At 47.7% G+C, this 14,215-nt stretch overlaps 1 protein-coding gene across 30 annotated transcripts in view; it reads right to left on the bottom strand.

Moving 5' to 3' along the window:
• Positions 1-14,215, bottom strand: part of TCF7L2 (transcription factor 7 like 2) — a 202,396-nt gene that overhangs the window by 69,333 nt on the left and 118,848 nt on the right. For 12 of the 30 annotated variants that reach the window (XM_086680881.1, XM_086680880.1, XM_086680884.1 and 9 more), the window contains one exon: positions 6,039-6,182. The exons of the other annotated variants lie outside the window; for them this stretch is intronic. In XM_086680881.1, coding sequence (XP_086537007.1) covers positions 6,039-6,182 — 144 coding nt within the window. The remainder of the gene's footprint in view (positions 1-6,038; positions 6,183-14,215) is intronic. 30 annotated transcript variants of the gene reach the window in all.

Below are 14,215 nucleotides of genomic sequence, written 5' to 3'. Positions count from 1 at the left end.
ACGGCCCCAGACACGTACGTGAGCACACGGACAGGCACACGGGCCCCGGGAGGTTTCTACCAAAGTTGAGAACTCTGTGGCTGTGCAAAGGCCACCTCCTTCCTCATTTTCAGCTCCAGTAGAGGGGGCCAGCGACTGATGGGAGAGGACCGCCACGGAAGGGACGGCCAGCACCTGAACCTGGCCCCACCAAGGATCCTAGGCCACGTCTATCACCTTCCTCCCGGCAGCAAACCAAAACAGGGCGGGGACATCTTTCACTACTGCCTTTTTTTAACGCAACAGGCCTGAAAGGGGACTTTCGGAGATGTGATGGAGAAAGCTGGCAGTGTGTGAAATGAAGGAGGGAAAACGATCTATTTCCTGGTATTGCCTCTTGCTAAGCTCCCAGCAGCTGAGGTAATTAATACCCTTTGAATAAGGTGCAGAGGACTGGCCTGGTAAGGAAGGATGAAAACTGAGATCTCCTACTCTGCTTACCTGACAATAATTGCCCAATAAAAATGAATAAATGCAGCTCCGGAGTCTGGGCTGAAATACAGTTCCTATCTGTTCTTTAAAGTCCACGCATCTACCTCAGTGACGTCACTAAAGACACCAAAAGCAGCACTCTGAGAAACAGAGAGATCACGGCAGACAGGCAGACACACAGACTGATGTGACAGGTAAGGTCACAACCACTAGTGTAAAGCATCCACTCCCTCTCTTCAGCTGCCGACCGAGTCATTTGATGGGGGGGGGGGAAACGTGTTAAGGAATAAAAAAAAAAAAATCTGAAGGCTAATTTCAACTCTCCCTTGACACAGTTTAGCCCTTTAAAAAGTGATCTGCTGCCTCACAGAATTACAAAAGGGGAGGACCCAACACAATAAACCGTGCGGGTGATAACAGATCACGCATCAAAAGCCAAGTCTTCTCTATTAATGACCTTTGTCACATGGGATGCAAAGAAAACATGTGACTCACAGGAATAGGGGAAAGGAGGCAGTCACAAAGATAAGAGCCGTGATACAGCCTGGGGCGTCCCAGCGGATGTGAGGCGGCCCGAGAGGTGGGGACGCAGGGCAGGGGACACTCACACCTTCCACACGGGTGAGCTCCTCAGAGGCCCTCCGTGTGCTCGGTGTGCCTGGGCTTCCAACTTTGCAGACCAGCCTCACCGGGCGGGAGGAAGTAAGAAGTGAAAAGAACAGCATTCACAGCCTGCAGTCCAAGGAATGGCAAACACGTGGGGAATAGGGCCTGGAATGATCCTTTCCCGCTCTGGGCCTATTTTCCCTGTGCAAGCTGTGTCCAAGCTGGGTCAATCACGTAGGAAGCAGGCTACATCATGATGTGCTGGGAATGGGATTCCACTGAGGCATTAGGGATCCCAAGTTGGGCACGACAGTGTCCATTTCTACGACTGAGGACACTAACGGGTAGAGGAAATCAACGCACTCATTGAACCTTCCAAGAATTCAACGGGACGCTTTCCGAGTAGAGAATGAGAGCAAGAGGAAATAACACAATAAGGTGGGTGGTCCCACTAGCGATCCCACCCTGAGAACGAATCTGGCTGGGGGGGGAACTTGCTGGTGCACTGGCACAGGATGGTCCACGGCCGTATGCATGAAGCTACGGGTCCCATGCATCATGAGGGCATTATGGAATGTCTGGACTCATTTTGCCTTGTCATTTCCAACTCACATCCGCTCCCGCCTGTGATGCAACTGCCCTGTAACAGTGGAATTTTAGAGACAGTCTGTTTGCACTGGGGCCATGACGAAGCACATTGAGGGAAACTCACGTCTTGAATGGACAACCATGAAAAGTTTTACAGAGAGTCTCCATTGCACACATCACACTCAGGAAGGTGTCTCCATCGCCAGAGATGTAAAATAAACAGAAAACAATTGCACACAGTATGAGGTGAGGCCCGTCTGTGATTTTTAAAACACACCTTTTGAAAGAATGGAAGGACGTCTGTCACAATATTAACTTGGCCTTTGAGAGGTACTTGTACTGTTTTCTCACTGCTTCTCTATGTCGTCAGAAGTAAGACGACAACTTAAACATTCTAGCTTAACAGAATGCTTGCAAAGTTGCAATGCAGAGACTTATAAAGCAAATACTTCCCTTTTAATGTACTTTGTTGTGTAAATCCAGATTTTCCATACATAACATGTATTGAAAGATAGAGTACGAAGGAAATGAAGCAGTATCTACATTTGTTTCAGTGACTAATAAGCAAAAATAAAACTTCAGCTGTGATGCCACGCTTTTTAGAAATCAGACATATAATAAGCCACAGATTTATAGGATGTGGTCTAATAAACCTAAGAAAAGTTTCATTTCCTCCTCGCCAAAATGGTTCACTCCCTGTCTATGCGACTAGCTTTGCAAAGTTAGCAGACGTCTTTTTTTTTGTTAAATGTGTAAATTGAGAGATTTAACGAGCACCAACAATAATGTGCCCCCCTGAATACACGCGCGCGGGTGCGCGCGCACACACACACACACACACTCCCTCCCTCCCATATCCTTAAATATGAAATAAAAATAGGCTCCACGCTAGCAAAAAGGTAGGTTACCCAAAACACCAAAAGGGACAGCGTTTGCCATCTTGTTAATCCAACCACTGATCAGGAAAAGTTTATACAACCCCCGAAAAGGGGGGAGCAGGGAATAAGGGAAGGATTCAGACAAAGAACTTTTTAAAAGGTTGCTTGCCAGCATTTCCGTGAAAATAGCATTAACTTAGCAATTACGGGAAAAAACACTCTTTCTTATCTGAACGCACTTATGCCACGGGTCCCGCCCTATTATGGTCACTATTAGACATGTTAATAGCCCCAATGTAATGACTGTGTGGCTAGCTTTAAAAGGTATGTGAATAGCTAACTAGAAAGAAGTGACTCATGCCGGCCAGGTGAATATTGATTTTCTTAGTCATAATTACTCAGTTGGTCTACCAACTTTAATTCTCTGGGAGGGAGGGCTCAAGGGATAGACTCCAGCCGCCTTGTAAGAAAAGACAGGGAAGGGACAACGAAAGTTAAGTATGGCTGGGGTACAAAGTATCCTGCGTGTGGCACTGGTGAATGCCACAGAGTCACCCGATGTGACTGTGAATGTCCTGAATCAAAAGCTTCCTCCCAGCCCCTGAGAGGGGAGAGTGTTGAATAGGACCCAACACATCTTCGTTAGCAAGTGGAGGATGGTTAGTATCCTCCCCTGAACCGTGTGCCGTTGCCATAGTCCTCATTTAACAGCAGTTTTAAGGCTACGCCCCTGTGCCGTGTGCTCCTCAGCAGCTGCTATACTTCCCTGTGGCTCACTTGCAAAAGGGGATCACAGCATCTCCCTCTCAGGGTTGTCGGCGGGTCCTAGAGTTACTGGTAGCTCAGTGCTTACAGGAAGTGCCTGGCCCATAGGGGGCGCTGTGTTGCATCTCACTCTGATCAGTACTTCCAGGGATCCTGGTAGCTGCCCCTGGCGAAGCAGGCGAGGCTGGTCTGCCACCCCCATCCCCTTTTACAGACACACGGAGTGTGTCACAGAGGGGTGAAGCCCTTTGCCAACAGAGGTGAGGGAAGGCTGGACTCAATCCTATGAGAGAGAGAGGACACACGTGAGCTAGGGCGGGGGGGGGGAGAGAGAATGGAGAGGGAGAGAGAGAGAGAGAGAGAGAGAGAGAGAATCGGGACTCATCAGAAGCAGGGTCTGAACTCATAACCATGAGATCATGACCTGAGCCAAAGTCAGATGCTTAACCGACTAAGCCACCCAGGCGCCCCCTACTTCTGACTCTACTCTGGCGTGGGTTCTGCTGTGCTAACCCAGAGCCACCTGGAGCACAGCCACGCTGGGATTTCCCTATCCCACCGCAAATCCTGAACTAGTAAGTACTGCAAATAATACCTAAGTAGCTTCCGTGAAAACGTCCACAGCAAAGCAAGCCCATCGCATGGACACACATGCTCCTAGAACCTTGCCGAGTGTTTGTGCTGGTGGCCAGCAACTCTGGCCAAGCCCCACTTTGTACGCTTCCGCTCACTGGATGCTCACAGCAGCCCCTGTGTGACCCCCCCTTCCCTGGCAGAGAAACTGAGGCACAGAGCAGCTACGTAACTTGCCCAAGTCCCCACAGCCCATGAGGGGGCGTCTGCGTGTCTGGCCTATTCCCGATTTAAGGATTTAGACCCAATGCTGGAAGCGGGGCATATCAGGGCTTCCCCCAGAAGAGGTTTCTGTGTCCTGAGGGCAAAGCGGAGACATGAACGCAGTCGCTGGCCTCAGAGATCTCGAGTTATAAGGAAGAAACCCAGTCTTTCTGTTTCATTTTCCTCATACTCAAAATGGGTGCCTAGTTCTCCTTTATCTGCCTCATAACTCTGACCAAAGATTAATGAGTTACCATTTGCCAGGCCGCTGGGGCAGGAATAGCTATACATGCGGTGTGTGGCCTTATCGTCCAGGGTCAGAATGGACAGCCGGCTGCACTTGTTAAAACCTGGGCCAGGGAGGGGCTGCTGAGAAAAGGCTTCGCTCAGGCCATGGGCTGGTGCACACAGAGGGAGGCCTCCCTGTCCTGTCACACCCAGACCCAGTAAAGAACACGGGCCTTACGTGTTCACCGGCCCAGGAAATTGGAGTGCAGGCACCATCGTGGGTGGAGAAGAGGGCGTTTCCAAAGAGACCAGGAACATCTTCAGTTTTGTTTACATCTGGCCAAAGTGGGGGCCATCACATAGGAAGATTTTCACAGGACACTAACACACCGAGTTGCTAACCAGAGTTAGGACACGTTGCGGTGCACGGAAGCACCCTCGGTGTCGCCTCAAGTGGGAAGAAGATACAAAAGTGCAAACAAAGTATGATTCCAATCCTGTGGAACACTTTTAAAGTTTCGACACAGGGATGACGGGGGAGAAACACAGGCAAATATTAAGGGATTATAAATGGGTAAAACGACGGTGGGTGTGCACATTTCCTTCTCTATGTTTCTCCACATGTTTTCAGTTCTCTTAAAGGGCTGCCTACTACTTCTTACATGAAAACAAGCTGGTGAGGATGACGAGTACACCTTTTCTCTCGCTGAAGGCAAGACGTGTGTACCCGTGTTACATATTCCTCTACGCCTAGGCCTGTTCCCTGTTCCCGGAGTCCCAGCGCCCAGCACAGCCCCCAGCACGTAGTAGGTGTGCTGTAACTGTTTTTTAAAAGATAGACGTTTCACTAATCGGCTCTTAAATATTCACTTTTCTTAAAAAAAAAACAAAAAACAACACAAAACAAAACCCAGCATTAATACAAAATCATTTGCCATTCAGGTCTCAAGAGTTACTTAAAATTTTTTTTATCTGCATTGACTTCTGCTTTTCTGAGAACGAAAGCATGTTCTACATGGTCTTTATGCTTTGAGACTACTAATTTGAAGGGACCCGTCACTCCCAAGCACGGAGCAATATGGGGTATTGACATAGTATTGAATTATTTAAAAGAAATTAACAATGCTTCCTGTCCTTGGACAAGCGCGGCTGCGAGGAAAGCCATTCACAGCTGCCTCAGGAAGGTATCACTCGCTGCAGAGGACTGAGCATTTCTCAGTGCCCTGAATTCTACAAGAAAATCCTTAAGTTCTAACTAACTAATAACAAAGGCAAAGTCGAGGGAGTAACTTCTCTTCCCCTGGGAGCTGTGAAACGTCCCAGGAAATTATTTCCTGGGGGTCAAGTCTAATGGGATAACATCATTCTCACGGAAGCTCCACATGACCCTGGACCATGCAGCCTTTACGGGGAGCCAGGCACCTTGGGTTCACGGGTGCACCACCCTCCACCCTCTCCTCGCAAACTAGCATTCTTATGGCTATGATAAACCTATCGGTGATCAGAACACCCAGACATCACGGCACCCGATGATGTGACGGCAACCCGGAGGGAATGTAGGGGTCACGGTGGGTGCAGCCTGCCCTAACGCGGGGTGAACTTTGGACGGGCGGTTGCATTTCAGAGCTAGCTCATCTCATACCGTCATTCTGCTCCGAGACCTACCTCCAAACACCAGGGCTCCCCAACCTTTTGTAGGGAGTGGCTCCTTTTCATGTCCCTGAAGACTTGAGTGCTGACAGTGAAGTCTGAGGGGGGGTAGAGGTGCTGACAGTCATGTCCCTGAGTGCAGCAAGGGAGGGGGCACTGCTGCCAGGAAGAAAGGGGAACAGAGTGAGGCTTGGGAGGGAGGGGGACGCGGTCACCAAGGCATTCATGGCCCCCAGCCTGACTTTCTTCCCTAACCCACGCTTCCCTACAAACCCGGAGCATGGTTCCCGATGCGACCCCAGGACTCTTCCACCTCTCTGCCTTCCAGCTTGGGGCCCCCTGTAGCAACATCTTAAATACAGCCTCCTTCATGCAACCTTTCTGTTACATCCCTTCCCGCTGTCCCCACCTCTGCCCATCCTTCCCCCAGTGGACATGGCTGCTCCTTGCTCTGAGCCAGCTGGCCGGCATTTTCTCTCTCTCTCTCTCTGTCAACTTACCTTACTGAATCTTCTATTAATTTAACCAAGTGATACTGCTGATAGTTCTACCCTACAAAAATGCAATCACATATGGTTCCACCCAATACTACCCTAGGGCTATCTGGGGATCTGTCTAGTCACCTTCTCCTCTGCCGGACTACGATTTTGGAGAGGCCACTACGTTTACATCTCTGGACCCCTCGAAAAGATCCGGCAGCACACAGGTATGCGTGCTCAAGAAGCAGGTGCTGTACTCAATTTCAGCCCGGCTGGAGCCTATCATGACAGCTGCTTCCTTGACTGCCGACCCTGTCGGGGGCTTTAGACAGGAATGTGCACGCTGTTCCTCAACTCCTCACAACCACCCTGTGAGGTAGGTATTGTCATGCCCATTTTACAGAGGAGGAAACTGACTCAGAGACGTTAAGGAGCATGCCCAAGGTCACACAGCTAGTAACTGGCAGAAGGGGAATAGGGACCAGGTCTCGGTCGACTCACGGTGCTGCTGTGTGGACTCGTTTGCCTGTCCAGACATTCCCTGTTACTCTATAAATGGGGTAGAGATTTTAGGGGGCATAAAGAGACCTGGGATCCAAGAAGGGCTATTTCACAACAGAGAAATACCATTCTGATTGCCTTTTAAAAAAGAAAATGTCTATGCCCTTTGTATGCATGTGATGACTTCTCTACTCCAGTCTTTAAAAGGGTTTATATGAAGAAAAAAAAAGTGCCATAAATAAATTCTTCACCCTTCTTAATCCTGAATAACAGAATTCAGGACTAAGAGCATGAGACTGAACTGAGCACAAAACCCAATATCTTATGTTCTGATTTCATCAAATAGCAGCAGAATGAGCATAATGGATGCTAAAGACTCTGGGAGACAGCAAATCGATGGAAATAAAGGACGAATTCTATAAACAGCAACTGTATTTCCAGAACAATTTACATGGCTACCATATTACCTGGTCCTCCCATAGTGGCAGCAGGGTGGGGTTGGGGGGGGTAGGGTGTCCAGGAGGATTAAAACCATCCAAAGGCCACATGAACTCCCCAAATGGGAAGGGGTCACATGGCCTGCAAGCTGGTGATACTCCAGGGTCCTAGCTGGCTGCAGCTGTCCCTGTCTGGTCTCGGAAAGCCACCATTGCCGGAAGCCCCGAGGTCTGCCCCCCAGAAAGGGCAGCCCAAGCTCCCAGAGGTAGCCCTGGTTGCCCATGCCTGGAGGTCTCTGGTCTCCGTCTGGGAAACAGAACGCCCCACTCTGCACTTCCCCACACAGCGCTCATTTGTAAACAGGAATGTGAGTCATTAGGCAAGCAGGAGTCCATTTTCAAGATCGGCCCAGCTTTACAACTAAGGTAATCTCATTCTGCCTTGTCACAGCTGTGACTCACCTTACTGTCTCCCATCAGAGGTGACATGGTTTAACCCTCCAACTGTTCCTGGAAGGAACCCAGCAATATGAGGGTTGAAATCCCTGTCTGCTCACTCTGTTTTCTAACAAGGTGCTGAGAGCAAAGAGGCAAGGCCCCCAAGGGCAAGTGTCCCAGAGAAGTTTGGGAAAGAAATGTATCTAAGGTTACCATAGACCACGGCATCTTTATTGTCTTCCCATGGCCTTTCCTCGGGTCTATACTCCCACAGGGGCCTGTGGCTTATGCGGATATGTTACTTACACACACGCACACACACACTTACACACACACCCCTCCATCTAAAACCCAGATCTGCCATTCCTGGGAACCTCAGAGCCAAATCTGCAGGTCATTTCAACCAATTCTGTAGGAGCTCCTAGCTTCGAAATGTGTAAAATTATCCTTATTCCCTTCTTGTCTTCTGGGCGTACCCTGCTTTTCTTTTTTTCTCATTTCTTTAAATGTTCATTTCCAATCTTTTGGTATAACGTAAAGTCTTCTAAGCCACTTCAAATTTTGGAGGATGAAAAAGATGGCTTCTAAACAAATTCAAATGTATATACAACTACAAAATCATTTTGTACGGAGAAGGAACTGTAGCCGAATCTCCCCTTAATAAATATATAACTCATCAACGGATCCTAAAGATTAGAAAGCAGGCATCCACTGAGTTTTATGCTCCGCATCCATTCGTGCTTTTTCTGGTACCAGTACCTTGAATTACTTAGGAGGTACAACCCCAACTCTCAAGCTATGTGGACCCCTCGGTCCAACTGCACTCAACGCATCACATACCCGTCCACAACCACTGGTTCAGACGATAAGATCTCTCTGGACTTCAACCTGTCTTCATTAGGTGACATCAACCCAGAGCCAAGGAGAGAAATGGTGTCCTGGTAAATGGGGGCCCCTGGATCCAGCCATGCCTGATGCATGCCACCCGTGTACTTCTTTGTTAGGAGTTTGGGGTCAATACAGTTACTTTGCTCAGGTCAGTTTGGACTGAGTTTGGAGAGAGAGAGAGGCATCTTGACTGGAGTAGTCTAGGTCACCTTAATCAGACTGACCTCAATAATTACCCACCCACGGATCAAGGGGTAATGTGGAAAGAAATGGAGACACTTCAGAAAAAGTAAATGAAAACCCCGTGAGTTTCATGGTCCTGGCATGATGAGGAGACTATTATAAGGCAGTATTTTGGAACAGGCACCTGGCCCTTTTTAAAATAGGAATGAATATGGCTTGTGGCCTGGGATGGAGAGAGGGGCCCTGAACCACAACACCTACAGGAACTGACACTCAGCCCCCCTGCTCCTCTGGTGCCTCCGATGTCACTGGCTACACTGCCCTAAGATGTGGTCTCCAGCAAGCAGGAGCCACGAACACTTAACAGCACCAGATCGGCCTCCCAGCTTTCTCCAGAGGCACCGCCTATTTGTGACAGACGATTTCGAAAGACACATTTCGTCTGGAGAAGGTGAAGGTACGAAGCTGTGGCATGTTAAGAGAGAAGGCAGACGGAGCGGATGGCGGGTTTCAATTTCACTGGTGACTCAGCACCTGATGACAAGGGGTGCTGACCAGTTCTGGGCCACGGCCACACGGATCAAGCATCAAGATGTGTCACCAAAAAAGTTGTGGTGACATTTGTATATTCTACTATTTTGTCTCTTTGCGAGCTTATAGCTCCTTCCACAAGTGGTTGGGCAATATTTAAATATTAATGCAGCAGAATGGAACCCAATGAGCTAGAAAGTACGATTTGCTTTGCCAGGAAAAATAAAAAGGAAAGGAGGAGTTGAAAAGCATTTAAAAAACAAAAACCCGAAAAAATATGAAAGCCTCCAGAGATAAAGATTTCGCATGAAATAATGTTATTCAGATCCAATATGGCGAACAGCTGCTACTGGCTGTTGGGAGAATTGTGAGCCCACCTCTTAGAAAGAAAAAAACCAGAAGTTTTAAATTCTGTCTCAGAAAAGTTTGATGTGATGGTTAATTTTATGTGTTGACCTGACTATGCCATGGGGTGCCCAGATATTTGGTCAAACGTTATTCTGAGTGTTTCTGGGGTTTGGGACAAGTTCAACATGAAAACTGACAGACTAAATAAAACCGATGCCCTCCGTAATAATGGGGGTGGGCCTCATCTAATCAGTTGAAGGCCCGAATAACAAAAGGCTGATTCTCCCCCCAAAAGAAGGAGGAACTTCTCCTTTTAGCCTGGCTGCCTTCAAGTGGAGCATAGGTTTTCTATGCCTTCAGACTCAAACTGCAACCTTGGCTCTTCCAGGGTCTCAAGCCTGTCAGCCTTTGGACATGAACTACACCATCAGCTCTCTTGGTTCCCGGGCCTTCAAAAGCAGACTACACTACATCACAAGCTCCCCCATGTCTCCAGCTTGCCTACTGCAGATCTTGGGACTTGCCTGTCTTCATAATCGTGTCAGCCTTACAATAAATCTCCTTATACACACACACACACACACACACACACGCACACACGCGCGCATGCACGTACATCCTATCAGTTCTGTATCACCCTAATATATTTGGGTTGTATTTTTTATGTGTTTTCTCCCCCCAAGCAAGAGGGAAAGGATTATTTGTGGGTCTCTAAAAGAAACCAGAATTGTGAATTTCCAAGACCCAACGAAATGGGTCTTAGAAATCATGTAATCAATTTCTTTCACGATTTTATTTTAAATCTCTACGTCTAGACATAAAAGGACCTACCCAGGACTATACAGAGAAGAACAAAGCAAAACGGAGACTTTAAAAACTAGGAGTTCAGGGTTCTATAGAGAACATGGAAGAATCGTATTTTGAAACTGCAGCATCTTTGGAGGAGTAAGAAATCCATTTGCTAGAAAAGCACTGGCAAGAGCCATTCCATTAAAGAAGCAAACTAGCAAAATCACAATTTTTTTTTAATTGCTAAGAGGGTAAAAGCCTCATATCTTTTTATCACGTATTCACATATACACACATGCATACAAACAAGGACGCCAGAAAGCAAATAAGCCACAGCAGCCACCTATCCAACCGTCCGACCCGGTAAGTAAAGCCCACATACACATTTGTGACCTTGGAAAGAGAGTTCAGGTCTGCACGGGTCACGCTGTTCTAGCTTTAACCTCCATCAATAATTCTCACCTCTTGAAGGTGAGGTAACTCTGGTGGGGACTAATTACATTTGAAATACGTTGTCAACCAACTTAACACAGACGCAAAGAAAACTGTAATCAGAGCTACAAACAAGCCACCATTTTTGTCATTAAATGGTAAAGCCAAACCACAACACTGTCGCTGACGTGGCAGGTGGAAAGTAACGTCTGATGTTCACGATTATGTTCCAAAACTGGGAGTGTGTGTGAGTGACGAAGTGTGAGAGTCTACAGGTGTGTATGTGTGGGCACATGTGCGTAGACCCGCGTGCACGCAGGCACACGTAGGCAGATGGCATTGAATATGGAAGCCAATGGCCCATGGCCGGGAATGGCTAGTGGACAGCTCACGTACTGAGACTCCTTCTTCTCGTGCCATTGTCAGTGACCCTGAGCCAACCTGCTCGGAGGTGGCATGGGGCAAAACATGATCACCGTCCCTACACTCAAGGGATAGAATGAATGAAGTCAGCCTTGGCCCTCAGGGACCACATCGTAGTGAGAAAGACCAGGATCCAAATGGAAGGCAAAACAGGATGGACCCAGAAGAAACCCGTGTCAAGTGCATCCCTACACTCGCCCTTGTACACAGCACAGGTCACCTCTTCTCAACCTCAGCACAGAAACAGATGCAGGGCCTCGGAGCCACTGCCACCTACCTGGCTGTGCGCCCCGCATTTCTGAGGGCCAGTTTGTCACGTCACTTGAGGGTACCCTCTAAGGGCCCTGCCCACCACCCACAAAGGCTCCAATTCTGCAGGGCTAGCAGAACACAGAGGAGGGGAACTCACGAGGTGCTCAATTGGCTCTAAGTACAAATCCAATGTGCCTCAATTTCTGGACATGGCCCTTATAGAACAAGGGGAGAGTTGCTGAAGAAAGTTATATCCAAGGAGAAAAGGCGACACGTGGGCGGGAAAGCTTTCTTTACGAGATAAAAGCTTCACATGGCCCAGAAAAATATTTTAGGGATACGGTATCATGAATGGGGTTTGAAGCGTCATTTCAAAAGATGCTTATTGGTTAAAAGAAAATGTTGCCAACCTGCTTTGTTTCCTGGGAGAAAAAAAAATACTTCAAAATAACAAACGTTGAGAAGCTGGAAATAAAACATATATAGTTTTCATTACAGTATCATAAACAACGAAGGGAAAGAGGGTATAAAATAGTTTATTAAACTGCTTCGAATTCTGTGTCCCTCTCTTCTCCTCTCTCTTTGCCCCTCCCCCACTTGCTCTCTGTCTCTTTTTCTCTCAAAAATAAATAAACCTTGAAAAAACTAAAAATAAAAAAAAAAGTTTATTAAAGAGTTTAGGATCAAGTAAAAATAACTTACTTGGGTAGTTCTGAATAAGAAATACTTTTACTTTTCAGCTGGTATGAACACTAAATGAGCTTTTTTTTCGATCTTTTTTTTTAACCTTTATTCATTTTTGAGAGACAGAATGCGAGCGGGGGAGGGGTAAAGAGAGAGAGACACACGCAGAATCCGAAGCAGGCTCCAGGCCCTGAGCTGTCAGCACAGAGCCCAACATGGGGCTCGAACCCACGGACCACGAGATCATGACCTGAGCTGAAGACAGGACACTTAACTGACGGAGCCACCCACACGCCCCCTAAATGAGCTTTTTTTAAGTAAAGGTCAAGGCTCTACTGGGACGTAAGGTAATAACTCCAAACGGCTAACCTTAATATTGGTAAATTAGCCAAGGCACGCAAAAAAATGAATGAAGTTCTAACGGATGTCTCTGGAACACTCCGTGGAGTCTTTTCTGAGGCCATCCTAATTCCTTGGAAAGCCAGACACAAGCGGAGTGCCAGTACATCCCTCCCATCTGCCTCCTCAGGCAGTGACGAGGTTCCGCGCTGACCTCAGCACATGGCAAGGGAAGCTTCTCCCTGCAACCAGGCTGCGTAGCCGTGATCCGCATATGGATGTGAGAGTCCCTGCCCCTAAACGTGCAATCTCTCCAGACAGACAAAATGCCGATGAGCTCAAGAAAAACCATGCTCAGCAATTAACTTCGAGAGAACGGGAGTTGATCCACAAGGGCAGGCGTAAACTATCAGCCCGTCCACCTCGCCCAGCAACGACTACGAGGGAAGAGCTGGAGGCAGAAGCTGGCGTCCAAGAACCACAGGCTGCAGAAAGCTGTGTGAATCCGGCTAATAGAGGGTATCTAATGATGTGCCTTTGATGAGATTCCTGCTAAAGGGAGGTTTCCTTGTCCCAGACTAGCCTTTGGGCAGGCATGCGGGTCCCTATCGGGCCACCTTGCGCCGTGAGCAGCACTGCGCAAATTCCAGGAGGCAGGGGGCGGGGCGCTGGCTAGCACTTGGAGCCTCTACCAGCCAATCTTCTCCTTAAAAACCAGCGGAGCTCCTACAGGGGCTGGGTGTGCCTGGGGATCTAGCTCCCACTCGGGCAATTTGGAGCGCTTCACTCTGCAAAAGAAAGCAGTGTTGGTAAACAGCACTCCCCCCCCCTCTCAATGGAGCCCAAATGTTTTAAAATGCAAATAACAGGTTTCTGGAACAGCCCTGGAATCTCCCCTGGAAATGTTTCATAATTCACCTCTTGTTAGCCACAGGAGCCCCAATTACATTTCTTCTTTTCTCATTTCCACTAACCAATTATTAGCATTAGATACCATACTATTTTCTGCTAATATGTTTCCTGACAACATCAAACTCCGGAGGGTCTTCTTGGTGCAGTAACTGAGTAACTGTAAACGAGGGCGGATTTGTGAGAAAACGTTATTTAAACCTTCTCAGTATTTATGAAAGCAAACCATTTCGGTTGAAATGCACTATACTGATTGCACAAAAATTTGTTACATTGACATAGTTTGGTAAAAAAAAATTCTCCCCAAATATTATGAGAGGAGGGATCACATTGGAAGGATGGGAGGATATAAATATTCAAAAGCAACAGATTCCTATAGGCAGGACGGATCCAGACGTCATCTCATTCAGAATGGGGAAAGGTACTCGACAATTTGGGGAAAGGCTGGCCAGCTCCATTCACTAGCATCCCTGGTTCCAAAATGACACCGGCCCCTTTCTGTCATCCCCAGAAAGAATCACGCTATTGTAAGATAACTTAAGAGGCCACCACTGTTGTC

Source organism: Puma concolor, chromosome D2 (genome assembly GCF_028749965.1).
Source record: "Puma concolor isolate L17-30 chromosome D2, mPumCon1.1.hap2, whole genome shotgun sequence".
NCBI lineage: Eukaryota > Metazoa > Chordata > Mammalia > Carnivora > Felidae > Puma > Puma concolor.
The sequence above is the reverse complement of the archived record's forward strand: the minus strand, read 5'-3'. Positions and strand labels throughout refer to the sequence as shown.